At 45.4% G+C, this 27,429-nt stretch overlaps 1 protein-coding gene across 2 annotated transcripts in view; it reads right to left on the bottom strand.

Annotated features, from left to right (window-relative positions):
- Positions 1-27,429, bottom strand: part of KCNH1 (potassium voltage-gated channel subfamily H member 1) — a 370,271-nt gene that overhangs the window by 196,692 nt on the left and 146,150 nt on the right. For both annotated transcript variants that reach the window (XM_055319555.1, XM_055319556.1), the window contains exon 7: positions 22,280-22,709. In XM_055319555.1, coding sequence (XP_055175530.1) covers positions 22,280-22,709 — 430 coding nt within the window. The remainder of the gene's footprint in view (positions 1-22,279; positions 22,710-27,429) is intronic.

Below are 27,429 nucleotides of genomic sequence, written 5' to 3'. Positions count from 1 at the left end.
AACTCCTCGAAGGCAGGCTCTGAGAATGATCTATCTCCAGGATCCCCAATGCCTAGAACACAGAACTCCATGCATATACGATTGACAAAGAAATGAAAAAAGCACAGTCCACATAGACACCTGTCCATGTAAACTTTAAATCTGAGTAATGAAAAAAAAATAATGAAAAACGAAACAAAACAAAAAAAGCAAAAAAAAACAAAAAAAAATCTGAGTAATGCTTTGAGGATTTGAACCAATGCTGCCATGTAAGGATGAAATGACACTATAATACGAATAAAAATCCTTAACATGAGCACACCACAGGGTGATCACTCGAGGCTCCCTTATTTATTGCCCTTGCTGATCACACCAGCACGGCTGGGTGGCTCCACAGAGAAGACGCACCAAGTCGTCCAGGAGCCAGGGTCCCCCCCGCCAACTCCAATCTAAGGAGAGAAGGGCGCCAGTTGGACCTCCTATATATTGGGGTGGACCCAACTCCAAAACAAACACCAACAAGGACCTGACAAGAAGAAACAAAGAGGAAGGGACCGAGCAGGATGTTTGGGGTGGCAGGAGGCAGGGAACCCCACCAGGCCCTCAGGAGCTGCTGCTTCCACCACCTGTGAGTTCCCAGTTAGGCCAAGGAACACTACTGCTCCTGCCTGGCTCACAGCAGCTGGATCTCAGCAGCCCGTGAGAAACAGCCAAAGCCATAACAAATAAATCTAACCAGCTCTTCCCTCCATGGGTTCCCTGGCCTCAGAGCGCCAGGAGGGCATTCACCATGGCTACTGAGCCTCAGCAGCAGGCCAACACACAGCCCTCTCCGTCGTCCCCTTCTCCTCACACCAGAAGAGACCATTCCAAAACAGACCTAACCGTTCCTATTTCTAGTGACTCCAAGGAAGCTCCCAGTTTGGGGCAGGTGGGTTAGGAATGGGATAGAGTGGGGAGGGACAAATGAGGACTTTCAGAAAAAAATGCATCCACACTGCGCACTTTAATCCACAACAGCCCCTGTGTTATATAAAGGAGATTGGCAGGGAAGCCCCCCACCCCCAGAAGTGTTTTGTTTTTGTTTTTGTTTTTTCACAACAGAGGGGAAGGAGCCCTGCTGGCAGGCTGGTTTCAGAGCCAAGGATTTGAAGGCCGCTAGGAGAGGCTTCCCAGGTGAGAGGCCTCAAGGGTCTCAAGGTGAGAACCCCGGTGGTGGTTTTGGAGCTTGCGGCCAACTACACACACCCGTCCACTGTGAGCAAAGCAGCAGAGCCCAAGACCTGGCCGCAGGAAGAGCAAGAGTCTCCTTGCAAAGCCAGTGAAGCTGCTGGGAAACATTTCTGCAGCCCAGAATGGAAGTCCTAGACTCGGTCTAGGAAGAAGTGAATGTGAGACAGCAGTGGGGAAGGAAAGTAGGGAGCCCGAAGGGAAAGACTGTGGTGCTAAGGGGTAGGGGGTGGGGGGTAAGAGTATGGTCATTCCCACAAGCCAGGAGAGGAGCCTGGCAAGGGAGGAGGAAGTGGGTAAAGGACAGACATGTATGTGGGGTCAGCCTGGATCACCTGCAACAAAGTCCTATGACCCCAAATGAGAAAAACACGGGTAGTGATTTTAGAAGAACAAACATCAAACACGTAGACCTCCAAATCTCAGGCCTTCAGAGGACAGAGGGGAGCCTTCTGTCTTCCACACACCACCATGTCTCAGGCAGCGCAGAGGGCTGGCCTCCCTAAGGATGTTGGGCCCTTCCCACATCTGGGTGGCCCAGAGGGGTGTGGGGTGTGGGGTGGGGTCAGGGGTGGGGGGTCTAGCAAGACTGCAATGAACCTAGGACCCTGAGGAAACATCAACCAGGGGGTAATGAACCCATGAGAGGAGGGGAGGGGAAGAGGGCGCTCACCCCCACCCGCAACCCCCTCAACCAGGAGGGGCTGGTCGCCAGGTCTCTAGAGCAGACATCCACGCTGACCAATTATTTCTTTAGCAACATAATCTCATAAAGACAGAGCCGTTCTTCAGCTGTGCCCCAGAGGAGCTCAAGCAAAGCACTGCAGGAACAAGGGAAGAAACAAAGATGCAGTTCTGCTGCTGACCATGGCATCTCTGCCACTGGGTGCCCCCGGGGCCCTGGAGCACCGCGGTTGTGGGAGGGAAGTCTTGGCTCCAGGAGACGTGCTCATTCATCATCGCTGCCGGCCAGCCCGTCTGTTCCCCACTGGCGCTGCCCAGCCGCCCACAGACCCTCCATATGGCTCAAAGTGGTGCCTTCGGGCATTGTGAAAATGCCACATCTATCTACCTGCCTGGCTGGGAAGGAAGCCCATGGTGAAGCAGCAGTGCGGTGGCACACTCTGTCCCCAACCCCAGGCAGGGACCTTGCCAAGAGCTGTCCATTGACTTTTGTAATATTTCTGGAAGCCCTCCATCCTTCCCCCATCCTCACTACCACTGCCTGAGTTCAGATCATCATTATTTCTCCACTCAAATAATACCAGCGCTTCCTATTTGTTGTTTCCACCTCCAGGCCTACCCTCCAATCTATTCCCTAATGGTAAAAGTCCTTGCTGAAAATCTCTGGATAGCCCCCCCTGCCCTCTGGCAAAAATACAAGCTCTTCCCACATGTGACCTTGCAAAATTAGCCTCTACTTTCTGCTGGAGGCTTGAGGCTTGCTAGTTGCTCTCTTCCCCCTAAGGTCCAGCTATGTGAACTCATTTCATTCACTTCCAATGCACAGTGTTCCTTGGACTGCCCCCTTGCTCTCCCATCTCCAATTCTTTTTCTCTTTCTTTCTTCTTTCTTTCTTTCTTTCTTTCTCTCTCTCTCTCTCTTTCTCTCTCTCTCTCTTTCTTTTCTTCTTTCTTTCTTTCTTCTTTCTTCTTCTTTCTTTCTTCTTTCTTCTTCTTTCTTCTTCTTTCTCTCTCTCTCTCTCTCTCTTTTCTCTCTCTCTCTTTCTTTCTTCTTCTTTCTTTCTTCTTTCTTTCTCTTTCTTTCTTCTTTCTTTCTTTCTTTCTTTCTTTCTTCTTTCTTTCTTTCTTTCTTTCTTTCTTTCTTTCTTTTTTTACCGGGCTAACTCTAATCAGCCTTCAGGGAATAGTAAACATCCATTTCTCCCTGACCCCAAAGACCAGATTAGGAAACCTCTACCCAAATAAATAAATAAATAAATAAATAAAAATTTAAAAAAATTTTAAAAAAAGGAAACCTCTACCCAAGTCTTCTCTTAGAACTCCATACTCACCAACAATCTTGGAACTTCTCAAGTTGCATTAGAATTGTCTGTTCCCCTGCTACTGTCACCTCGTTACAACTTTTTTATTGTTTTATTTTATATCGGCATCTAGCTACTCAATCTTTTCTCAAATCAATGAATAAAATATGCTTGCCAACCACGGACAGTAAATCAGCACCCTCTCTGGGAGGATTTGGAGGGCTGATGGCATCACAGAGTGATGTCAAGCCGTTGGACGCATAACTAGGACTTGTCTTTATTTGGACAGGTCAGAAATACTGCCACTACCCACCCTGTGCATGGATGGTGGACACAGTACTTATTTCATTTCATCAGCAAATAGCAAAATTTTTTATCGAGCAAAGAAAGGTCTATCTACTACCTGGAAATAGCTATGATGTGCCTTGCACACAATAGGCATTAAATTAAAGTTTAGGAAAAAATGGAATGCCATAATTAAGAGATTAAGCCCTGTTCACCCTCTATACTAAAATAACAGACCTCAAGTCAACCCTTAATGTTTTCACTTTAGTCCTCTCTGGAAAGATCTGGCCTAAAGTTACAGAGCAGATCTCAAAGGTACCCCATGCATCTACTCTCAGGAAGGGAGACAGGAGGGTTATTTTTCCTGTCTCCAGGCACAGACACACAAAACTGCTCCTTGGGGGCAGAGATCGAACTGGCCCCTCCAAATGCTTGTTCTCTCCTCATCCCCACCCCAAAGAGGGAGCAGGGCTGAGCCAAGACACCTCACCTCTGAGGACAGTGAGCTGCTGTCTGGGGCCAAGGTGGGGGTGGAGGTGGGGGTCTGGCATGTTAGCAGTTCTCTTGTTCTCTGATCTCTTTATGTACCTGACCAGGGAGCAAGCGCTTCCAAGCACAACTCCTGGCTTCTGAGGAAGCCTGGAATGTCAGCAGGCAGCTAATATGCATAATTAAGGTCATTAAATTATGAATGTGAGAACATTCGACTAGAGGATATTTGAATAATGAGATAACAGCTTTGCAAGAAGCCTGATTAGAGGGGAGAGCAGCAGCTGAGTGAGCCTAGCACAAAGGTGACGTCACAGAAGCTAGCACACAAGGCTGAAGGGGAGCATCTTTCCTCTCCCCGGGCCTCCCCTCTTCCCATCCCATCACCCAGGGCTTCCGTCTCTAGTGGCACTGGCAGCTGGGGAGGGAGGGCTGGTAAACTCAGAGGAAGGTGTGGAGAAATTTTCTTTGGTGCATTATTATTTAATTTATCCCAAAGGTCGATGATTTGAACAAGAGAACAATGCCTGCCTTTTCATAACAAAAGAAGGTTCTAGAACCAGCCTGGGTGAGACTGGGCCACCTTCTCCCACTTCACAGGCCTCTGTACCAATTTTGAAAGAGGGGCTGGGGTCAGATAAACCTCCAGACAGTGCTCGCTGGGCAGCATCCACATCTCTAGCTGGGGTGGAGATAGGAAAGAGAAGAAGGCAAAATGATTATAGTGATTAATAATTCCTTATTATTTGGTACTTATTTATTTGGAGTTTATGACGTGCCAGACCCTGGGTCAGAGATCTCACAGACACTATGTCCTCTCCACCACCCTGCCAAGTAGACCTCATCATCTCCCTTTTGCAGATGAGGAAACAAGCTCGGAAGGTAAACCCTGGCTTTGAGAACATCTCAAAGCCACACAGGGAATGAGTAGCTAAGGGAAGGCAAGGTGAACAGGAGAATGCCTCTACTGCCTATTTTCATCAGACGCTCTACCCCACCTGACCCTCCCTCCGAACTCCCCACACCTTCAGCCCCTTAGAGAGGCACAAGCTGGGGTAAAGAACCAGAACCAGCAGAGCAGGAAGAAAGAACCATGCTCTGAAAGCTGCCTGTGCCCCAGGGATATGGGTGTAGGTAGGTCTTCCTTCAACACACACTGAGTTAGATGAGTATCTGCAGTTGGATCTGTGAATCCCAGCTCCTCCACTTCCTAGCTGATTTGAGGCTGATTTTCTGTGCCTCTGTTTTCATACCTAATAAAATAAGAATGACGGTAATAGTCCCATCTCAGAATGCTGTGATGATTAACTGAGTCAATATGAGTTAAGACCTGGCCCATAATAAGTGTTCAATAAACTTTAGCTCTTAATATTGTCAGCAACACTGCCATTATCCTGGTTGATCCAAACATGGAAAAGCAAGACATCTGAGGTGCCCAGGTGGCTCAGACGGTTAAGTGTCTAACTCTTGATTTCGGCTCAGATCATGATCTCAGGGTTGTGAGATCAAGCCCTGCATCAAGCTCAAGTGCTGGGTATGGAGCCTGCTTAAGATTCTCTCTCTCTCTCTCTCCCTCTCCTTCTGCCTCTCTCTCTCCCTGCTCCCCTCTCTCTCTCTTGAAGAAAACAAAAATGAACAGAAAAGAAAAAGAGAAAAAAGGAAAGACAAGACAAGACGTCCTGTATGATGAGCTTCCATACTCAGAGCACCATGAGACTGACTACTCCCCGACACTGACCAGGATCTAAATGTCCAATGCAGATACCTCCCCAAAGCATAGCACTGGCTCCTCTCCACAGTCAGTTATTCAGCCTTCAGTTCATGACATGTGGCCCAGAGTCCTCAGAACAGAGACTTCCACTAATAATAAACTATCCACATGGACTGGTACGAGCAAGAGAGCTCTGTGTGAGACTCATGTCTTTCATCACAATGAAAAAAGAACAAGGTGGAACTGACCCAGCCTAGCCTTGTTCTCAGTGGGGTTCCCAAAGGGGCGGCTGTGGGGTGCTGAGGAATGCCTCAGAAGACTTAAGTGTGAGCTCTGATTCTTCTACTGAGTAGCCATGCCACATCCGGAAAACCAGTCAGCCATCCCGAGCCTCATCTCCTCACCTGTGTTACTATGAGGATTATTATGAGGATTGTGCATCATGTGTACAATACACTCCATTTGCTGCAAAGCATCATAGCAATGGAGGGAACTAGAATTATTATTTTCATTCTCCTTAAATCAAAGGCATCTGCTCCAATGTAAGCTCTTACTTCCCTCCAATCTGACCTCACCTGCACACTCTTGCTCACGTTTTTGAGCACTCTTTTTCTCTTGGTTGGTTTCAAGGTCTCGAGGGAGCAGCTGGTTGAGAGGGGCAACGTGGGTGACAAATGCACAGTCAGGTCTGAACTCCCAAAGATAGAAGTCATGGGTGTTATTTTCAGCAGGCTGGTTGTGGAAAGGTGACCTCATGTGAGTCCTTTCCCTGCCCCAAGCCTCATGCTCAGCTTCTAAGCCTGGGGATTAGAAACAGTCAGGTCTCTAGGGCTGAGCTGACTGTGAAAAGCAGGTTGCTGGTTTAATACGGGGTGAGCAGCAACCATTTTTGGCTGCCAGAGCATCATGGAGGTCACGGTGATGGGGGCCCAGATAACTAGATGCTGCTGGATCAGATGTCACTGTTCAAACACCACAGCCTCCTCCCAGACTCAAGTAACACTCAGGAACACCCACTGGAGCACAGTGCTGATTGTCATTCTCCACAATGACAGTTTTGGCTCTAGTTCTTAGCAGAGTCTCAGAAAAATAAGAGATTTTCATAACCATTTCCCATGACTCCCTTCACTACACTCCTTTCACATCGAGTGTAATTCACAGAAAAGCATTTCTTATCTATAATAAAGCTGTGGATTTATGAGCTACATACCTTGCTTTTAATTCCATGCCTTCCTCATATTTGCTTTGATCCCCTCACTGATAGATTATTAAGTTGCCCTGCAAGTTTCTGAAGTGGAGGGAAAAGAGGAGTGGTTCTAGAGCATGCACTGCTTTCACACACCATGAAGGAATGATGAAATGGGCCAGAACACCTCAGATGGATGATGTGTTGATCAAATTCATGATAACTTTAGGCGAGGGAGGTAATAACCAAGAGGGTAGATTAAAGACTGCCATCCTTTAACATGGTAAAAGTATAAGCCACAACAGCAGCAATAACAAACCAGGTAATTCAGACTTCCTCAAAATTTATAACTTTGTGCAAAGGACACTATCAAGAAAATGAAAAGGCAGAGGTGCCTGGGTAGCCAAGTCACTTAAGCACCCAACTCTTGATTTCAGCTCAGGATCTCAGGGTCATGAGATCAAGCCCGAGTTAGGCTCCACATTGAATGAGGAGTCTGCTTGTGGTTCTCTCTCCCTCTCCCTCTGCCCCTCCTCCTGCTCACTCTAAATAAATACACAAAATCTTAAAAAAAAAAGGCAACTTATAGAAGAAAATATTTGCAAATCATATATATGACAATAAAAAATCATAAAAATAAATCTAAAACTGTAACTTGGCCAACGCTACATCTACGCACATGGGGATGAAAGGCTGGAATTTTACACACAAGGCCCAGGAACCACTTACATGATAGTGGTGCAGAGAACTAATGGCCTATTCCCAGATAAGACCTCTAAGACAGCTAGCGAACAATAGCCTTCCGAATGCCAAGAAGTCGTAGCCAATGGGGAAAGGCTCACCCTACTGGCAGTCATGGAGTTGAGTCCAAAAAGCCAATGGCAAAAGCAAAGAATGGTAGAAATATGGTTTCTTCACGTATAGATGCTTACCAAGAACGAGCTTTGTCCATGAACACCAGCATAGGGCGAGATTCTGTAAGAGCAGGAGAGGGATAGTACAGCAGTACACAGTGTCTTCCAGCCCAAACTCAAGAGTCTGACTCAAGAGTCACGTGACAACCAGCAGCACAATGTGATCCTATTCTGTGGTGGTGCCAGAGTTTAGCACAGGTAGGAGGGCATTTCACCCACACTGAACAAAGTCTAGAGCTTCCACATGTCATTGTGGGTGACACAGAAGGAGTAACATCAGCATTTGGTAAAGAGAAAGGTCCATAACCCAGCAGGGTGGAGTTCACAATTGGGGAACCACATGATGGCAGGACTGCACAGGGAAGGAAAGTGGATACTACCAGATGGAAGAAGAAGGCATCTGTGGTCACTCCTGAGTCAACGTGAGATCCCACTAGCATCCCTTAAACCATAAGCCAGGTCCTAATGATCTTGCTTAAAGCAACAGAAAAAGGAGTCACTGCTCTCTTCCTACTACAGTGACTTTGTTCCATGACTATATTCCCAGATTGGAGCAGCCAAGGGAAATGGGGAAACATATCTGGAGAAATGTCAAATCATAGACTTAGATCCAAAGAGCCAACTGGAAAAGCAAAAAAACATGGTTCATAGTAGAGTCTATGAAATAACTTAAGACTCTAGCTGGGTGCCAGTGAATTTTAATCAACAGTATGATGTAGTAGTCAAAAATACAAATTTGAAGTAAGAGCAATCTAGAGAGGTGTAGAGATGTGATGAGGAGTAGTGGAAAGTACTCAAACCCTAAAGAACTAGGGTTTAAGGGACGCCTGGGTGGCTCAGTGGTTGAGCGTCTGCCTTGGGCTCAGGGCATGATCCTGGGGTCCAGGATCGAGTCCCACATGGGGCTCCTTGTAGGGAGCCTGCTTCTCCCTCTGCATAGGTCTCTGCCTCTCTCTCTGTGTCTCTCATGAATAAATAAATAAAATCTTAAAAAAAAAAAAAGAACTGGGGTTTGGGGGAGACTTAAGTCCTTTTCTTGCTCTGCCACTAGCTAGCTGAGCCACTTCCCTCCAGACCTCATCTCCTCACCTTCATAAGGATGCTGTTAGGACAGGTGGTCTCTAAGACCCCTTCTCATTCTGATGCTCTTTCACTCTAAACATGTGATTTCAAGGTGAGAGAAGCAAGATTCCTACTCAGTTCTGTTCTGACCAAACCACAGATGGAAAAAGGAGTTTAGTCCTGGGCCCCTCATGAGAGACCCAGGGATAAAGGGAGAGAAAAGAGATCGTCACCAAAAAGTTCTCAGAACCACATGGAAGAAGTTGGTTTTATCCGTCTTGGAGAGGTGAAGCCTCCAGGCAGATACAATGGTTTTCAAATATTTGAAGCATTGTCATGTAAAAGAAAAGCTAGATTTGTCCCATGAAGTCCCAGGAGTAAAAAAGCAAGAAAAGGGGAAGGAATCCACAGGGAGGGACAGAATTGAGCTTTATATAAAAGGTAAATCTTCATCCTTGAACTTATCTGGAAATGGAATGGTCTCATTCCAGGGGCTTTGCAAACTTCAGGGAAAGGATTCAAGGATCTAACAGGTAGGTGACCTTGAGGACATCTTGAGGTCCTTCTCCATTCCAAATTTCCACAAATGCCCATAACAGAATTGGAGATCTAGTTAATTATCACAAAGAATGGACAATTCTTCACCTGTCAATACACCATTTCTAAGTGATTGGCACACAGTAGGGGGCGAATAAATACCTGTGGAAGGAAAGGAGTGAAAGAAGCAAAGATGGAAGGTTCCAATCACAGGTTCCACCGTGTGTCCAGAAAAGCCCTTGCTAAGAAATCCTGCCTCCCCTCCACCCAGGGCGCTGGACTGCAGCCAAGGCCTCCCATGCAGGCTTGCAGGCAAATTTCAGTGTAATTAAACACCTGAGTTCCCAGGAGGGACTGAATCGAAATGACAACCAGGAGAGAACCTGTGGCTTTTGCCGCTTCCCCACCTTCCTGATTGCTGCTTGGCAAGGCTCATCGGACAGGCAGCCCCACAGCCCGAGAGACCTGTCACTGCGTCCTATCCCTGCAGAGCTGCCACGGGTCTGCTGTTCTGTTTAGACGCACATCTGTGCCCTGCTGTGTAAGGACCCGTTAGAGCTTACTGGTGCTATTCCAACAGATGCATTCTGCTTCCTTCCTACCTGACCCAGGGAGCCTTAAGAGGGGGCCCTGGCCCTCAGTTCTGCTTCATCAGTCATGATCAGGACGAGGGACCTCTCCCCTGCTCCGGCTTTGCCACCACCCCTGTTCCAGCCCATCCCCGGGGAAGAACAAAGAGGTACCCTCTGGACACAGTTAGCCCTACAAGCAGGGCACCTACAGCTCTGCACAACTCGCTGCTGACTCTTCATATATTTGATTTTCTTTTTAAGCCCCTAGCCCTTTCATTTTGCTCTTCGTACCAAGACCTCTCTCCCTGCCAAGCTTTCTTGTGGCAACAGTGGGTTTTTATCACCATGTAGCTATGATTCAGAGCCAGACCTCTGGCTGATGAGAGCTAAAATTATTCTCTCTCGCATACACACAGAGGACCACAAGGGGGAAAAGTGAAAATGGAAACATTTTTCGAGTCTGCAAAGTCACTATCCGGTGAGGATTTGCAGAGTTGGCCCTGACAGCTCCTCGTGCGTGGCATCCTCACTAGAACATTTTCATCTTGATATTTAGTTCCACAAGCAAACCCTTAATCAAGCTCTCCCGTACGCAGGGTGTTGTGCTGTCCCTACTCCATCAGCACCTTCGCACACCTCCTCCTGCCTCTAAAGCCCCAGCCCACGCCCACCGGAGTCCCTTGCTGAGCTGCCCCACAAACGGCACAGACCAAGGGTGCTACAAGAATGATGTCAACGTCCACCAACAGGCCATCTGTGGCTCCGGGCTTGGCACAAGGCACGAACAAAGGCTCTGAAAGGGGAGACCTTTTGCTTTCGTGGACGCCACTGCATTGGTATTTTGTAGAGGAAGAAACGGGCTCGGGAATTAAGTAACTTGGTCACTCGACTATTAAGTAACAGAGGCAGGACTCATACCCATGCTTAACTCTTCTGCTCCCACCGTCTGCCTACGTTATAATGATCCTAGAAATGAAAATGATCTTCCTGACCCAATGTCAGATGCACGTGCAGCTTAACTGGTCTCGTTAAGCAGTGGAGATGCCTCTCAGAAACCATCCTCAGTTCTGAGTTAGTCTCCTTCCTGGGGACCTAGATTGAAAAGGGGGCTATCCAGGAAAAGGGGACAGGCTTGGATGGAAATAAGCTGACCCATATCATGGCTGTGGCATCTTTAGCTTAACAAAGTGAGCAATTAAAAAAAAACAAACAAACAAACAAAAAACAAAGTGAGCAATTTAATCCAGAAATCACTGACAATGTTCCCCAAGTAAAAAAATAAAGTCTGCATTGCAATGATTTTTCTTTTTTTTTTTTTTAGATTTAATCTATTTATTTAAAAGAGAAAGCAAAAGACAGACCATGAGCGGAGGGAGAGAGGTAAAGGGAGAAGCAGACTCCCCAACGAGAAGGGAACCTGAGGCGGGGCTCTGATCCCAGGACCCTGAGGTCAGGTCAGATCAGGACCTGAGCCAAAGGCAGATGCTTACCCAACTGTGCCACCAAGGCGCCCCCGCCACGATTTTTCTAAATGGCAGACTGAGTGAAATAAGTCAATCGGAGAAGGACAAACATTATATGGTCTCATTCATTTGGGGAATATAAAAAAATAGTGAAAGGGAATAGAGGGGAAAGGAGAAAAAATGAGTGGGAAATATCAGAAAGGGAGACAGAACATGAGAGACTCCTAACTCTGGGAAACGAACTAGGGGTGGTGGAAGGGGAAGTGGGAGGGGGGTGGGGGTGACTGGGTGGCGGGCACTGAGGTGGGCACTTGACAGGATGAGCACTGGGTGTTATTCTGTATGTTGGCAAATTGAACACCAGTAAAAAATAAATGTATTAAAAAATAAAGAAAGAAAGAAAAATCATATAGAGTAAAAAATAAAATAAAATAAAATAAAATAAATAAATGGAAGACTAAAAGATTGAGATCTGGGTGTTCAAGAAATTCAGTAAATTAGCCTCACTGCGACTTGTCACCATCCCTGTCTCTTGGCACATGATGGATGGTGGGAGACGGTCCCAGAGCACTCACAGGAAGGGGACTGAGACGCTGAGGAGCCAGGAGGCACAGAGCGGGCACTCGGCCCCTCTGGGATTAGCACATCTTTCTTTCTGCTGTCCTGTTTGGCAGGAAGGGATGGTGGCTGCTTTCTCGGGAGCCTTCTGCTCCAGGCTACGTCACTGCTGTCCTCCGGGCCATCTTCCCCCACTGACGGTGACCAGGGTGGCAGCACAGATGGAGGACAGTGAGTTGGGAGCCAGAGATCTGGGTTTGAATTCTGACTCCACCCATCACAAGAGGCTGAGCCAGGGAAACACCACTGACCTCTCTGAGCTTCAGCTTCCTCACCCCTAAAACTGGGACGGTAACACTGGTGCAAGAGTGCTCGGACAGTTCATGGAGAGTGTCCACAGTGACCTACACACAGAACATGCTGCTCCGCTAATTGTTAGTACCCTTCTTACCTGTCCATCTTTGTGAGCCCTGCGTATCCTACCTATTATTCACCGGCCAGGAAGATTCTCTTCTTCAGTGCCACTCTCCTCTCCGCTCACTGCCCTCCCCAGAAGCCTGGAAGCAGGAATTGGCTCTGCTGCTCTTCTGTGAACATCTACAGTGGTCACAATCCCACCCCTCCCTCCTCATAGGTGGTTTCCGTGACAGTCACAGTCTAGAAGTTGATGATCCTTCCTCGGACTATCGTCAGAAGGTCCCCAGCAGCCTAGCACTAGGTCACAGGCCTCGTCTATGGCGTTGTATTGATAGTCCCCTCACTTCGTCTCATCACAGAGGCATTTTATCAACTCATGTCATCACAAGAAGGGTAATGTGAGCACAGTACAGTAAGATATTCTGAGAGAGACGGAGAGAGACCACATCCACGTAACTTTTATTCCAACATATTGCTATAATTGTTCTATTTTATTATTAGTTGTTGTCAATCTCTTACTGTGCCTAATTTAGAAATTAAGCTTTATCATAAGTTTTTGTGGGGGAAAAAAAAAACAGTACACATAGGGTTTGGTACCATCTGTGGTTTAAGGCATCCGCTAGGGGTCTTGGAACGCATCTTCTGCGGTAACGGGGGAAGAAGGGGGAACTACTATTTTACTTTCCAGCTTCACATGGACTTTCCCGCTTGCATGTGTATTTCCCAAACTAGATTATAAGTAAATTGAGGAAGGCCTGTGTCCCCAGGGCTCTTCCCAAATAAATGGGATATGAACTCCCTGTCCTCCTCCCAGGTGACAGGCCCCCACCCATGTTCCCATAACAACCCTTCCTCAGCAGAGACTCAGTTCGCTTCACAGCAACTTCTTACTTCTCATCCGGCTCCCCCAGCAGACCATAAGCAAGGTGAGGGCAGAGCCTGCATCAGTCCATTCACTGCTCCATCCTCAGCACTTACGGAGTGCCTGGCACACAGCAGGTGCCAAAAAATTGTCTGTTCGATGAACAAAGGGGTACCCAGGTAAACTGCTCATGGATTGGGGTTCCAGGTCACTCTAACATTTGTTTTCTTGGGGACCACCGTTCATATTTCCCTGCTGGGCGTTCCTCCTCTCACCGGTTTTAGAGAATGAAAGGAAAATCATGTGCTCCTCTGTATGATTTCTCTCTAGCTGCCTGAAGTGGAGTCGTCAGCCCAGCAGTTAAGAGCCACGATAAAGGCTTGATAAAAAGCAGCCAGAGTTGTGAAATGTGGTGAATCAAGTTCCTTTGCTGAAAACGCAATGGTAGCCTTACCCATTCTTCACCCACCTACACCTCTTCTCATCAAGCTTTGAGGACTTCCTGTCAAGGGCCCAGCTGCTATAACTTGTGACCCGTGTCTACCAATACCAGCAGCTAGCATGTAGAAGGGGAGGCAATGAGCCGAGAGCGATCACCCCGGCTGGAGCCCGGCTCTGCTTCTAACTGGCTGTGTGACCACCAGCAAGTGACTCCACGATTTCCTTATCCCAAAAGTGGAGAAAATGCTATCTGTCCCGTGGAACATAGAGCATTGCAAAGGCCACGACAGACATAAAAGCAAAAGACTTGATCAGAAGGGCAGCTAGCTGGCTCAACTGGTAAGTGTCCAACTCTTGATTTCAGACTCAAATTGTGATCTCAGGGATGTGGGATCAAGTCCCAAGTCTGGCTCCATGCTCAGCATGGATTCTCTCTTTCCCTCTCCCTCTGCCCTTGCCCCCATCTTCTTCTTCTCTCTCTCTCCTTCTCTAAAAAACAAACAAACTTGATTATAGAAACAGCTCCACTTGACAATTTTCACTTGGATGGAAATTGTATTTTTAAAAAGAAAGAAATTTTGCAAATGATGTGGGTATCTATAAGGTCTGAAACAATATCCCTCCCCTGGTTGGCTTCCCACTGGCAGCAGTCCCTAGGACTTCTGCTTAAATTCTGCCCAGTGCAATAATCCAGCTACGAACAAGGATAACATCTTCCCACAACACACGTAATCAGATATCTTGTCACTATAATTATAATTCAAAATAACAGAGAAGGAATCCAGGGAAAGCACCCCCTCTCTGCAATCCTTCCATGGCCCCCCTTCCCCCCAGCTCTTTTCCCTGCCTCCCAACACCACACACACCACAGGGAACATTTTCTGCTCCCATATTCCAAAATAATCAGCAACAGAAGCAACAAAACAAAGTGAAACTTTGATGTTAGATAAAACTGGGTTCAAAACTCAGTGCGGCCCCTCTTAACCTGTGATCTCATTACTTCCTGTCTCTGAGCCTAATATTCTTAGCTGCAAAACAGGGATAATAAAACCTATTTATGAAGTTACTAATTGAGAGAAAGTTCCCGGGGAGCCCCGGTGGTGCAGCAGTTTAGCGCCGCCTGCAGCCCAGGGTGTGATCCTGGAGACCCTGGATCGAGTCCCACGTCGGGCTCCCCGCATGGTGCCTGCTTCTCCCTCTGCCTGTTTCTCTGCCTCTGTGTCTCTCATGAACAAATAAATAAATAAATCTTAAAAAAAAAAAAAAGGAGAGAGAGAAAGTTCCCAGCGTGACACCTGGCCCACTTCAGGTGCTCAGGGCACCAGTGTTTCTAGCCTCTTCTCTCCTTCTCCAGGGGGTACTCACTCCACAGGGTACTCTTTCTTGCCCAGTGAAGACCCTTCCAGTCTGGTCTGGATAGAATGCCCAGGAGGCCCTCCAGTCACACAAAATCAATCACTTTCTCCTTTTTAAGAGTTTCCTCTAACTTGTTCTGAAGCCAGGACAAATTTTTTTTTTTTAAAGAAATTTTATAGCTAAAGAAACTCACTTCCAGACATACAGATTTTAGTGACCTGCACTTAGTGCAATGCACCTGGTACTCTGAGCTAATTCAAATTCTCAAAGTAGAACACACCCGAGGAACTAACCAATGGTTGAGAAACATCACTGTTTGGTGAGCCCAAGAAATGTGCAGAAAGAGAAGGACCAGAGGTGCCAGGCAAAGAACAACCAGTGTTTGAGCACCCTGTGTGGGAAGCGCTGTGCTAGGGATGAGGAGGCATCATTTCATTTACTCATCTCCCAACTTGGTTAGGGGAGGACCTGGGGCCTCCATTTTCAGGTAAGGAACCTGCAAAGGTGAAAGCACTAATGAGGAGTAGAGGTGGGTCTGAAAACCAGAACTGCTCAACTCCAAAGCTCATATTCTTTCCCATGTTCAAAGCATATACCCAGGCACATAGGGGAAGAGGAAGGGCATGGAGAGACACAGGCCCTGCCTTCCAGAAGCCTAGAGTTTCAGAGGAGGTAACAAAATATACACGAGGCCAGAAAGATTACTGGGAAGTCCTAAGAACACTTAAAAAGCAGTGTAAGGTCTAAGGGCAGGTGAATAAACCCAAAGCAGAGTCCATTAGCCTTCAGAGTATGAAGATAGCTAAGGGTTGAAAACCAGGAGGGAGTAACCAAAGAGAGTTTTCTAGAAGAGGGGAGAAGGGGATATAGAAGATAAATAATAGCTTTAGGTCGTGCCAGAGATGGGATACCCATGTGAACTGCACAGCAGCAGGCAGATTTTTTTTTTTTAATCAGCTTCTAGAGAAAAAAAAATAATGTTTTGGGGGCAGCCCAGGTGGCTCAGTGGTTTAGCGCCGCCTTCAGCCCAGGGCGTGATCATGGAGACCCGGGATCGAGTCCCACGTCGGGCTCCCTGAATGGAGCCTGCTTCTCCCTCCCTCCCTCCCCCCCTCACTCTCTCTCTCTCTCATGAATAAATAAACAAAATCTTTAAAAAATAATAATAATGTTTTGCTGGCTAGGAAAAAACCTCTGAGAATAAAAAAAGACTAGTTCCCTCTCCCATAGTATTCTGGACAATGCCTTATTTCCCAGATCAACATAAACCAAAGATAAAACTAAACAGCTCCTGAGAAGGGAGGAACAATTATTTATTTTTTTACCTAAGAAAAGGAAAGAAAAAAAATTCACTGGAAAGAGCAAGAAACAATTGCTGTTACTAACAACAAAATCACCACATTTGAATGTAAAATTTCCAGCTCTTCCAAAGAGCTATCCTACATCACGAACTCATTTAGTTCTAAGGAGATATAAGAAGTCTCTCTTACTCCCAATCTGCAGAAATTAAAGGGTCCGACCCAAAGCACGGAGCTGATCCAGGACTTGGACCAAGGTCTCTCGACTAGCAATTGGGGGATAAAGCTCCAACCGGGGATGCCTCTGATGTTTGCTGGTATCTACTGAAGGGAGAATGAGAAGAGGGAAGAAAGGTGAGGCAGACAGACTTCGTGGCTTCACTCTCCAACAGCTGCTCTCTTTGTCTATATTATGGTATTATGCCACCTGAGCACATGACCACCCAGAATAAAGACCAGATTTCCCAACCTCCTTTGCAGCTAGGTGTGGCCAGATTACTAGTTCCAGACAATGAGAGAGGAACCCGGATAATACAGTTCAACTTCCTAGTCTTTCCTCTTCCCTTCTTTTCACTTTCTGGAAAAAGAACATATGGCTGAAGCCAGAACAGCCATATGGGATCCCGATATGGAAGTCATGTGCTAAAGACACCAGGGAAGCCTGGATCTCTGGTGATTGCAAAGCAGCCAGACCCCCCCTAAACTTGGAGGAAATATATCCCTTGTTGATGCTGCTATTACTCTCTGTCTCTGTCCAGCAGCAGAACCCATATCCTAACTAATAAAGCTTTGTCAATGGCACTAAAGACCACTTCCAAAACTCTACAGCCTCCTCGATTGTTCGGAATCAACAAATCCATAAATATTTATTAAGAGTCTACTGTGTGTTTAAAGTCTCCTAAGAGTGTACTTACAGCCTCCTGGGAGATGTGTACCATATTATTTCTGAAAAAAAAAAAAACCCACAATATTGGTATGGAATGCAGAAAAGCACATTCAACAAAGGCGTAATGGAAAGAAGTAAGAAATGTTTGAAAAAGATCATGAAGGAGGCAGAGAAAGTCCCTATTTGCTTGCAAATACCAATTTGACCTGAAAGGAAGCCACAAAGCATGCCGCAGGTGAGTGAGGTAGTGGAGTCGAATGTCCGGGTGTGCAGGTGTCTTGTGTCCCTTCCCCAGGAGAGAAGGTGATGTATGGAAGCCACCAGCTTTACAGAAGCAGTGACCAGGATGAGATCTGCCCCAGCAGAAGAACTAGCAGGGCTGTTGTGGGCTTAATAGAGGCTCAGAGGGTCCCTTCAGCACCAACATTTTGCTGTTGTTTTAAGGACTTGAGGTAGGGGAAGACTGGCAAGAGAGAAATGAATCCAAAGAGGCAGGTGTGCGGTGCTGAGGTGGGAGACCAAAGTTCAGCTTGTGGGGTAGAGAGTGTCTGGAGTAGGAGTACAATGTCTAGACCCCCTGCCATTATCGGAGGGAAAGGAAATGAATGTGGCTTAATTATAATGACAGGATGACAGCAATGACATTATAAGGAAAGAATCAGAAAAGCACAAAGCCCATATTAGGAGAATGGGAACTGTCTCCTCACTGACAAATTCTCCCTGGAGAACTCCCCAAGACAGGGTCATGTCCCTAGTGTGAGACATCCCAGATAAAGAGACTCTTTCCTCCTGACAACCCCTCCTTCTTTGAGGGATCCCTCAGAGGCCTGGGCAAGGTTTGGCTCCCAGTGGCGGCTCTTTCTCTAGGCCGTGGTCAGTGGCTTACGGGTGATGGGAGCTGTCTCTGTCCTTCCCACTGCCCCTATCCCTTCGGACCTTGGATTCCCTGAAAATGCCACTCACAGCACTCATGTCCCTAGCACACAGCTGGGGGGTGTATTAGGCAGGCACTCAGTATGTGCTTGCTGAATGGGGGACATCGTCTCCCAGGTCTCACGCAGGGGGCTAGGGTGGCCTTGTGCTCCTCTCAGCACCACCAGCACATAGGAGATGTACAAAAAGACGTAAGGAGCCCATTCACCACACCTCATGGTGAGCCCCTGCATGAAACCAAAGACCCACATATGAGGAAGGCAGGGAGATCAGGGTGGAGGTGCCTTGCCCTGGCCCAGGTCAGATGCCAGAATTGAAATGAGACATCATAGATTGCCCACATCTACAACTAATCACAAAAATTCATTCTAGCCAATAGTTTTCACCTCTTCCTATTGCAACTTTTTTTTTTAAGATTTTTATTTATTTGAGAGGGGGCAGAGAGAGAGAGAGAGAGAGAGAGAATCTCAAGCACTGAGCTAAGAGCCCAGCACAGGGCTCAATCTCACAACCCTGAGATCAGGACATAAGCTGAAACCAAGACTCAGATGCTTAATTGACTGAGCCACCCAGGACCTCTGCAACTTTTTATCAGAACCAAGAAAGGTGTGTAAGCTTGAAAACAGTTTTTCTGCTTCCTGGCATTCTCTGGGGACCTGGCCAGATCATAATGAGATACTCAATGCCAGAGAGTAGAGATGAGAAGCAACAGAAGGCTTCTAGATCATCTATATTATGGTTAATACAATGCCATAGAATAGCCAAGAAATATTATTACCAACACATGTAAAACTCAAAGCAAAGAAGAAACTTCACAAAGTAACCACTATTTCAAAAGCCCATTGGCTTTTGTGTCTCTCTCTACTCTTTAAGGACTGCTCGGCCCAAGTGCCAGGGTGACTGGAAAGGGAGCAGCATGACCTCTTGTCCACAAAGGGGTCATTTGATGTTGACCACAGCAAATGCAGGCTATGGTCAACATCCCCCACCACCAGAGATCCCAGTTCTGGCATCGGCCCACCCCCGTGCGCCATGCAGTAAAGATGTAAGCACACACACGAGCACACACAAGGCAAAGCAAGATAAAAGAGAATCCCATAAATCCAATAAGACATCAGCAGTTGTCCTGAACAAAGGTTGTTCAGAATGCGAGTTTACAAGGATAATTGCCACCACATTACACAGAGTGCAATAACTTCGTTGTTAGCACAACAATTTGTCAGACATGTCACACAGAAAGTAGAACAGCTGTAACTGCAAGTGACAGATTGATGAAAAATGGCTGATTTCCAAAGCACCTGGTCCCCCGAGTCTGTATCGTAATCTTGTTCTTAAATTAAAACAACAACAAGCATACAAAACTTTCCACTGCAGAAGCTGTTGGCTTGTTAAGATTTACAGAGAGGATTTTCAAGGTGTCAGTGTGTCAGGGCCAGAGGCTGGCAGTCTGTGTCTCAGACCACTCGACCACAGGTGGGCTACATGGGAAAGGCCTGGCTTTTAACGGAGAGGGACCTGGATCCAGATCCTGTCTCTCCCACTTACCAGCCCCACGTTCTTGGGAAGGAATTTGCCTTTCCTGAGTCCATTTCCTTACAAGATGTAGATAATAATCTCTAAAGTACAGAGTTGTTATGAGCAGCAGAAATCACGTATGGAGCGTTCATCACAGCACCTGGCACATAACAAGTGTTCGGGAAATGGGGTTACAGTTGAGGAGACTTGCCTACACAAACATCACACTTGGTTGCATAATGGAGAGGTGACTGCCTGTGTATCATTACACTTTTTTAAAAAAGAAATGGAACTATCATAAAGCTCTGAGAAGATGGAAAGAGAAAAGAGGTGATAATAATTGAGGTTTTCTTTGGAGACTATACCCAGGAAATCATACTCTTCATAGATGAACGATTTTGGAAAAACAAACTGCTTATCTTTTTTTTTTTAAGATTTTATTTATCTATTTGAGAGGAAGAGGGAGAGGAGGTGAGAGCACGAGTGGGGGAAGGGCAGAGGGAGAAGGACAAGCAGATCCTGCTGAGCACATAGCCTAACGTAGGGCTTGATCCCACAACCCTGAAATTGTGACCTGAGCCTAAATCAAGGGTCAGATGTTCAATCGACTGAGCCACCCAAGCACCCTGCTTAGCTTTATCATATGCCACCAGAACCATTCTCTTTCTTCTTTTCTTCCAGGTTAAAAAGTTGCAACACAGTCTCCCTATATCTGCAAGCCTTTGGAGGTCCCGTGACATAGGGCCCATCTTTTAACTGCCCACTCTTAGCAAATTTCCTGTCATGGATATAAGGAGGTATTTCGATTGGCAGAAAGAATGTCTCATCTCCCCCTTTTAGAGGCAGAACTTGGGCCCAGAGCACGACACACCTGGTTGCTTACCTGGTACCCCAAGGCTCTCAAAAATGCTGCAAGCACCACCCAGAAAACTAGTGCTGTTAAGGCTAAAATAGTCCTAGAAGAGTGAAAGTCTTAAATCCTTTTACAAGACAGGAGAAAGCACCTCCAGTTCTAATTAAGCTAAAGCAATTAGCCACCCACAGATACTTAACGCTGCTTCCCATGGTCAGGCAATCATCTCTATTAAGACCCATTTTAAAGTAAGAAGCAAACCCAAAAGCTCCATGGGCGCACGCTTGCCACAAATCAATTACACCTAGACACATTGAGTAAATATTCAGAGGCAAGCTCTGCACCTTGCAAAGAGGACATGGGCTATGGAAGAACCACACCAGCCACAATGAGATAGTTGCAGAAAAGGAGGCAAGCAGCAAATGTGACCATTTGGGGTCACAAAGCCCATTTGCAGAGGGGGACGATGGATCCCTGGTGGGTCGGACCAAGCAAGACAAACTGACACCTCAGGTTTCCTGGTCTTAGAATTCCCTGGTCGCTATAACAATTGATGTGCCAGCTCCACTCTGAAGGAGCACATGGAGCATAACAGTCTCTGGCTGCTGTAACCAGAGCCCAGCTTCGTCCTGTGACCAGACTCCTGTCCACACTGACGCTTCATGGGAGAACTGTCCTCGCCCATATCACCATTTGTCATTGAAGTGCCAAGAGGGTACACTTGGCGGGTTCACCATGAGCCCAAGCCATTTGAATTCCTATGCTTTCCCCAGCCCAGTTAGGTCTACTTCTCCCTACAACTCCCTTCAGTGAAGAGAGTTCACTGTTCCCAGCCCAAGGCTGTCCCCAGTCCCAGCATTAGCAACAGCTACACGATGGTCAATGGGTAAGTGACAGATTTAGGCACCTTCCTCAAAAACTAAGGTTATTTTTGTTTTTCAGTCCAGTCAAGTTAATCCAATAACTCATTACTTCTCAACTGAACAAGATCCTTTTTATCCTGTGTGGGTTTGGCAAGGGGAGGGTTTGTATTGTTTTTTGGATTTGGTAAATTTCTTAATCATAAGGCAGATATCAAAAATGTATGAAAAATAGAAAATGCCTTAAAAATATTCCTAGGAGCCACATTAAGAAATTAAAAAGAAACATGAAATTCATTAAAATATTTCACTTCACCCACTATATAAAAATATTATCATTTCAACATATAATCAATATAAAAGATAATAAATGAGATATCTCACACACTTCTTTTTCTTATATTCTTTTTCTGGTACCATATGAGACTGCACAGATCTAGAGCTGTGTTCAAATTGACACAGAAAAACTTTCACAAGTCCCTGTTCTAAGAGCAAGCAGGTTTACCAAGTTGTATATGCAGCATCTTATTCCAACTTTATAAAAATCTGTATCTATGTGTCCAGATATGGATAGAAAGTAACCTATAAGGGAGAGGCCAAGGGTAATAAGTAGTTATTGTGAGTAGACAGACTTATGGTTGGTCTTGATTTTCTACTTTGTGCTCTTTTGTATTTTCTAAATTTCTTTGCAGTAAACACATAATGCTTTAATTATCAGGAAAATTATAAAGCTCATCTTTAAAAAAAAAAAGCCCTTCTTATTCTAAGTTATTATACCCCCTGATCCTGCTAGCATTGCAGCCATCACCCTACTCCCAGCCAAGGGAAGGGATGTCCAGTTAGCCTCTTGCCCATCACCCACACAGCCCCAGCAACTGCCATACTTACAGCCAATCATCATGATGGCCACCGCAAAGATTTTCTCGATGTCTGTGGATGGGGCAATGTTGCCAAAGCCCACGCTGGTAAGGCTGGTCATAGTGAAATACAACGAGGAGATATAGACGGAATTCTTGCTGGGACCACCTTCCCACTTTCCTGAGCCAGACCCGTTAAACTGGTAAGGGGTGCCAATGTCCATCGCCAGTTGGTAGAGCCAGCTGTTGTTGCGGATGGTCTTGGTGTCCTCATCAAAGATCTCGTAGTCCCCGATACTGTACCAAATGCAGGCCATCCAGTGAGCAGCTAGCCCAAACACACACACCAGCAGGACCAGCACAGCAGCTCCATATTCAATGTAGTGGTCCAGCTTACGGGCCACTCGCCCCAGACGAAGCAGCCGAACGACCTTCAGTGAGCTAAACAAGCTGCTGATGCCCTGGGAGAAAGAGGAGCAGAGCGTCAGGGCCAAGAACCAAAGATACTACTACTCCTTGCCTCCTCCCCACCTGAGCCGTTTCCTTCAATATGGGGCATTTCCACAAGATGCAATATTATGCAACCCTTTAAAAAATGTTTTAAAATAAATCATGATATGGAGAAGTGCTCATACATATTTGTATAGTTACAATATAATGAGAATTTTACTCCAAGGTATATGAAGGGAAGATTTCCGCTTGCTTTTTCCTACTTCCATTATAAAGTAGATGACAAAACAAAGAAAGCAAAATTAGAATTTTATTCCAATTGTGATGAGTATACAAATATATATGAGCATTTTTCATATCGTTACTATTTTAAAACAATTTTAAGGGTTATGTAATATTTCATATTAAGTAATATGAAATATTTTAAGAGTTGTATAATATTTATTTCATATCGTATAATATTCTATTCTGATTGTATTGTACATAAGTATACACGTATTTATGTGTTCAAAAAATGGCTAGGAAACACATGGAGAGAAATGTGAAATGCTGACAGTGGTTAGCAATGCATTATAGAGTTACAGAATTACAGCCAATTTTTTTTGTTATATTTGTATTTTTGTTACACTGAATATATTAACTTAATTTCTATAATTAAAAGTATTACTTTTATAGTTAGAAAATATATATATTTGTAAAAAAACACAGTTTTTAAAAAAAGGATAAAAATGAACTAAAGAGACAGCTGAGAAGAATAAAGAACTAAGATTCTGTTTTCTCAGGAAAGTTGCAAATTCTTTGAAGCTACATCACTCCCGTCAGGCCAGGGATTATACAATCAGACACCATATTTTTAAACACAATCAATCAAGGAACCTCAGGGCTAGAAGGAAGCTTTTGATTTCAGTGAGTCAAAGCCTCTTGCCATCCTGCAAACCCTGCCAGGGCAGATCTCTTCTCCAAATAGTGCTTCTCTAAGGGAATAGTGGTAGTAAAAAGAACATCAGAGTAGAAATCTGGATAACAAGGTTTGAGACCCAAGTAAACCACTAACTTGCTATGTGAATTTGGACAATTCGATTGTCTCATCCAGACAATGTGGGAAGTAGACTAGAGGAAATACTAACATCACAGAATCCACTGCATTCAAAGTCCTAAAATTCCTATTTCAAAGTGATTCCCAGGTGTAGGGAAGGGAGATTTCCACTTGCTTTTCCTACTTCCATTAAAAAGCAAATAAACAAGCAAACAAAATAGAGACATTTCTTTGTACCACAACTTCGGTCTCCCTCACACAGCAATAATCCCAACGGCAGGATGATGCCCTTCACCAACTAGAATGAATGACTTTACACTACTCTAAACACTGAACAGTTTCCAGGTCATTGCTAGTGTCTCTTGTCCCCTATTCCCTTAATAACAACGCCCGAGGGTCAGTTTATGTCACAGACAGAAGGAAATATATAAACACTTTCTGATGAGCCTGTGTCAAAGACTCACTAAAGATACTCAGATAAATTACATCTCCCAGACTCTTCCCATCTGGGTGGGTCCCTGAGACTGGTTCTCACCAATGGATGTAAGGTGAAAAGTGTGTCATTCCTAAGCCAAGTTAAAAGTAAATGTGCTCTCTCTTCCCCTTGGCATGCCTTCCAGATGAGGCTAGTGAGACCCTGAGGCCAAGTGTTAAAGATGGTGGACATACAGCACGGAAGAAGCCTGGGTCCCTGAAAGACAACGTGGAATACCCTCTCCCCTCCCATCAATTTGAATATTATGAGACGAATGAAAAATGAAACCTGAAATAAGCCACTGAAACTTTGGAGGATATCTGGTGACAGTAGCTATTATTAGCCTTCCCTGACATGTGAACACAATGACCATATGTAGCATAGCCTTGACAATAAAGACCACAGATCCAGCTGCCACACAAATTATTTCTGTTGAGATGAGGGTGGGGGAGGTGGGGTTTGTTGCACCTTTTGAAAAATAAAACAAATAAACAACAGTTCTGTAGCCATAAAACTTACAACAGAAATAATCACTTCTTGTCCAACATACACCAGCAAATCAATAATAGTGGATTCTTCTAGGCCAACAGACTATATTTCCAGGGTCAGCTCATCTAAACTGCTAACCCTGACAAAGTTTGTTTTTGGCATGTGCAGTACACCGCTCCTGGGTCCTCTTTTCCCTCCATATGCTTTGCTTAAAAACCTGCCATGCAGGAAAGGCTAAGAACCCTCCTCCCCTACCCCTGCCCATAATAAGGGGCAAAAGATTGATGAGGGTAAATGGATATCCTCTCTCCAGAGGGCATCTGCTTTTCAACAGAGAAATCAACCTCCAATAGTGGAATTAAAAATACCCACAGCCTGGATGAAGGAGATATTTTGGGAGGCAAAGGAGCCTTTTTGATGACTCAGAAATCAAACACATGTAAGCAGCCACCTACTCTCCACCTGCTCATAAGGAGGTTCCTGAGATCATCTTTCAAAGCAGTTCGACTCCGAAGCAGAACCTATTACCCAGGGCAAAACTGCCTTGTCATTTTTCCTCACTCCTTTTTAATTCAAAGCAACATTTGAGGAGAACCCACTATGTACTCTTTGTGCTAACGCCCCAGGGAAGAGATTAAAACGATGAGGTCTGTGCCTTCTTGTTCACTGTTGCGGCTTCAGTGCCTGGCCTGGGGAAGGGGCCTGATAGGAAGAAAGGAGAGAGCAAGCAAGAGCATGATAACCAGTGAAAGGGGCAAGATGTGATTAGTGAAGGATACTTCTACCTAATTGCCACAGAAGCAGATTGCTGAGAGCACAGATGTCATCTAGTCTAGCCGCTGAGTCTAGTGATGCCTTCCAGGGCTTCCTTAAGAACATTCATTCAGCTTCTCCTTCAACTCCCCCTTTAACCACTGCATCTCTAAGATTCCATTCTGGCAGTCACTCGTGGACATGAATGATTGGGCTCCCGTGACCTTTCCTACTTCCCTCTGCTCCACCTGCACTTCATCCCTCCTCCCTTCTCCATCCCCTCCCAGTGGCCACACAACACATGCAATCACTACCCAAAGGCCTGCTATCCTATAGCCATACACTCCAGACATCTTGCAACACCACCTGCATCTCTGTGCCTGCTCAGACAAGACCCTCAGCCCAGAATGCCCAACTTTCTCCCTTTCTACCAGCCGGTATACTGTTGTCCTTCAGGTCTGCTACCACCTCTGCCCTAAAGCCTTCCACGGCCCCTCTGGAGTCACAACCAATCACCCACCCCTCCATATGCCCATGGTATTCTGTACCCATTACTAACTGAACACATTGCTTTGCACTATAGTTTCCCCAACTATAGCAGGTGCTACATCTTCCTGAAGACAGAAGCCATTTGTTATCCATTTTAGAAGCCTCCTGTACTGGGTTGAACGGTGTCTCCTCCAAATTCACGTCTTTCCCAGAACCTCAGAAAATGACCTTAGTTGGAAATGGGGTTGTTGTGGGTATAGTTACTTAAGATGTGAGGTCACATTTAATCCAGTATGACTGATGTCCTTATAAAAAAGAGAAGAGCCAGGCACACAGAGAGAAACCAGATATTGGTTTCAGATATTGAAGGGATGTGTCTTCAAGCCAAGGAATGCCAAGAATTACCAGCAACAGTAGAAGCTAAGAGAAAGGCAGGGAACAGATTCTCTCCTACAGCCTTCAGAGAGAACATGGCCCTACTGACACTTTGACTTCAGATTTCTAACTTCCAGAACTGTGAGAGAAAAAAATTCTACTGTATTGAGCCACTCAGTTTGTGGTAATTTGTCACAGGCACCCTGGGAAACTAATATACCTACACAGAATCTAAAGCGAGCACCTCCTCAAAAAGAGTCTGAAACGTTTTCTTAACAGAATTGAGAGTTTGGATTATTAGAGGATTCTTTCTCGTTGTAAGAAGCCTCTGGAACAACATAAAATAGGCACTTCCTCACTGTGTTATTTATCTGTGTACACTGATACTCTATTACACGGTTTTGTCTAAGTTCTCGCCTATTGCACTAACAGCTGGAATTCTAGCTATTTAAAATCATTTCAAGCTATTAATTTGCATTTTTTTCTTATTTGCCTGAAGTTCAGTAGATGAGATAAATAAACAGAATACTCCAAACTTTTTCTTTTTTTATCTTAGTATGCTAAAAACATGACAGCACCATATGGTAAAGAATCACATTTCCCCAGGGACTTCTTGTATCAGTAAACCTATCTCACATTCCAAATTGTTCCAGAAAGCTCCTCACAACCTTAAAATTATGAAGAAGCAAGACTTTCAAGATGAATCAATGCGGATGAAGGGATGGTGAGAACCTGTGCTGTGCCCGTGAGCCTTATCACTGATGCCAACAAGTATGACTGCGAGGAAGCCCTTCTAAAATCTCAGTAACCAAAAAAAATAAAAATAAAAATAAAAAATAAAATAAAATCTCAGTAACCTCAGCTGCAGCGATACTGATGCCATTCAAACCGGAGGTGGACATTGGGCAATCAGCAAATTCGTGTGTATGTGAACTATCAAGTTTTGCCTATTCACCCAGACTACATATATCATTTCATTAACTTGGACTATCCCTTACTTTCTCGATTAGCCAGATTCACCAACTTTTGGTTCATATTTTCTTCTTTTGTCATATGCATGGAGATAACACTGACAGACTAATGACAATGTGCTACTGAAAAAAAACCATTCAGT

The sequence above is a fragment of the Nyctereutes procyonoides genome, unplaced genomic scaffold, assembly GCF_905146905.1.
Source record: "Nyctereutes procyonoides isolate TBG_1078 unplaced genomic scaffold, NYPRO_anot_genome, whole genome shotgun sequence".
NCBI lineage: Eukaryota > Metazoa > Chordata > Mammalia > Carnivora > Canidae > Nyctereutes > Nyctereutes procyonoides.
The sequence above is the reverse complement of the archived record's forward strand: the minus strand, read 5'-3'. Positions and strand labels throughout refer to the sequence as shown.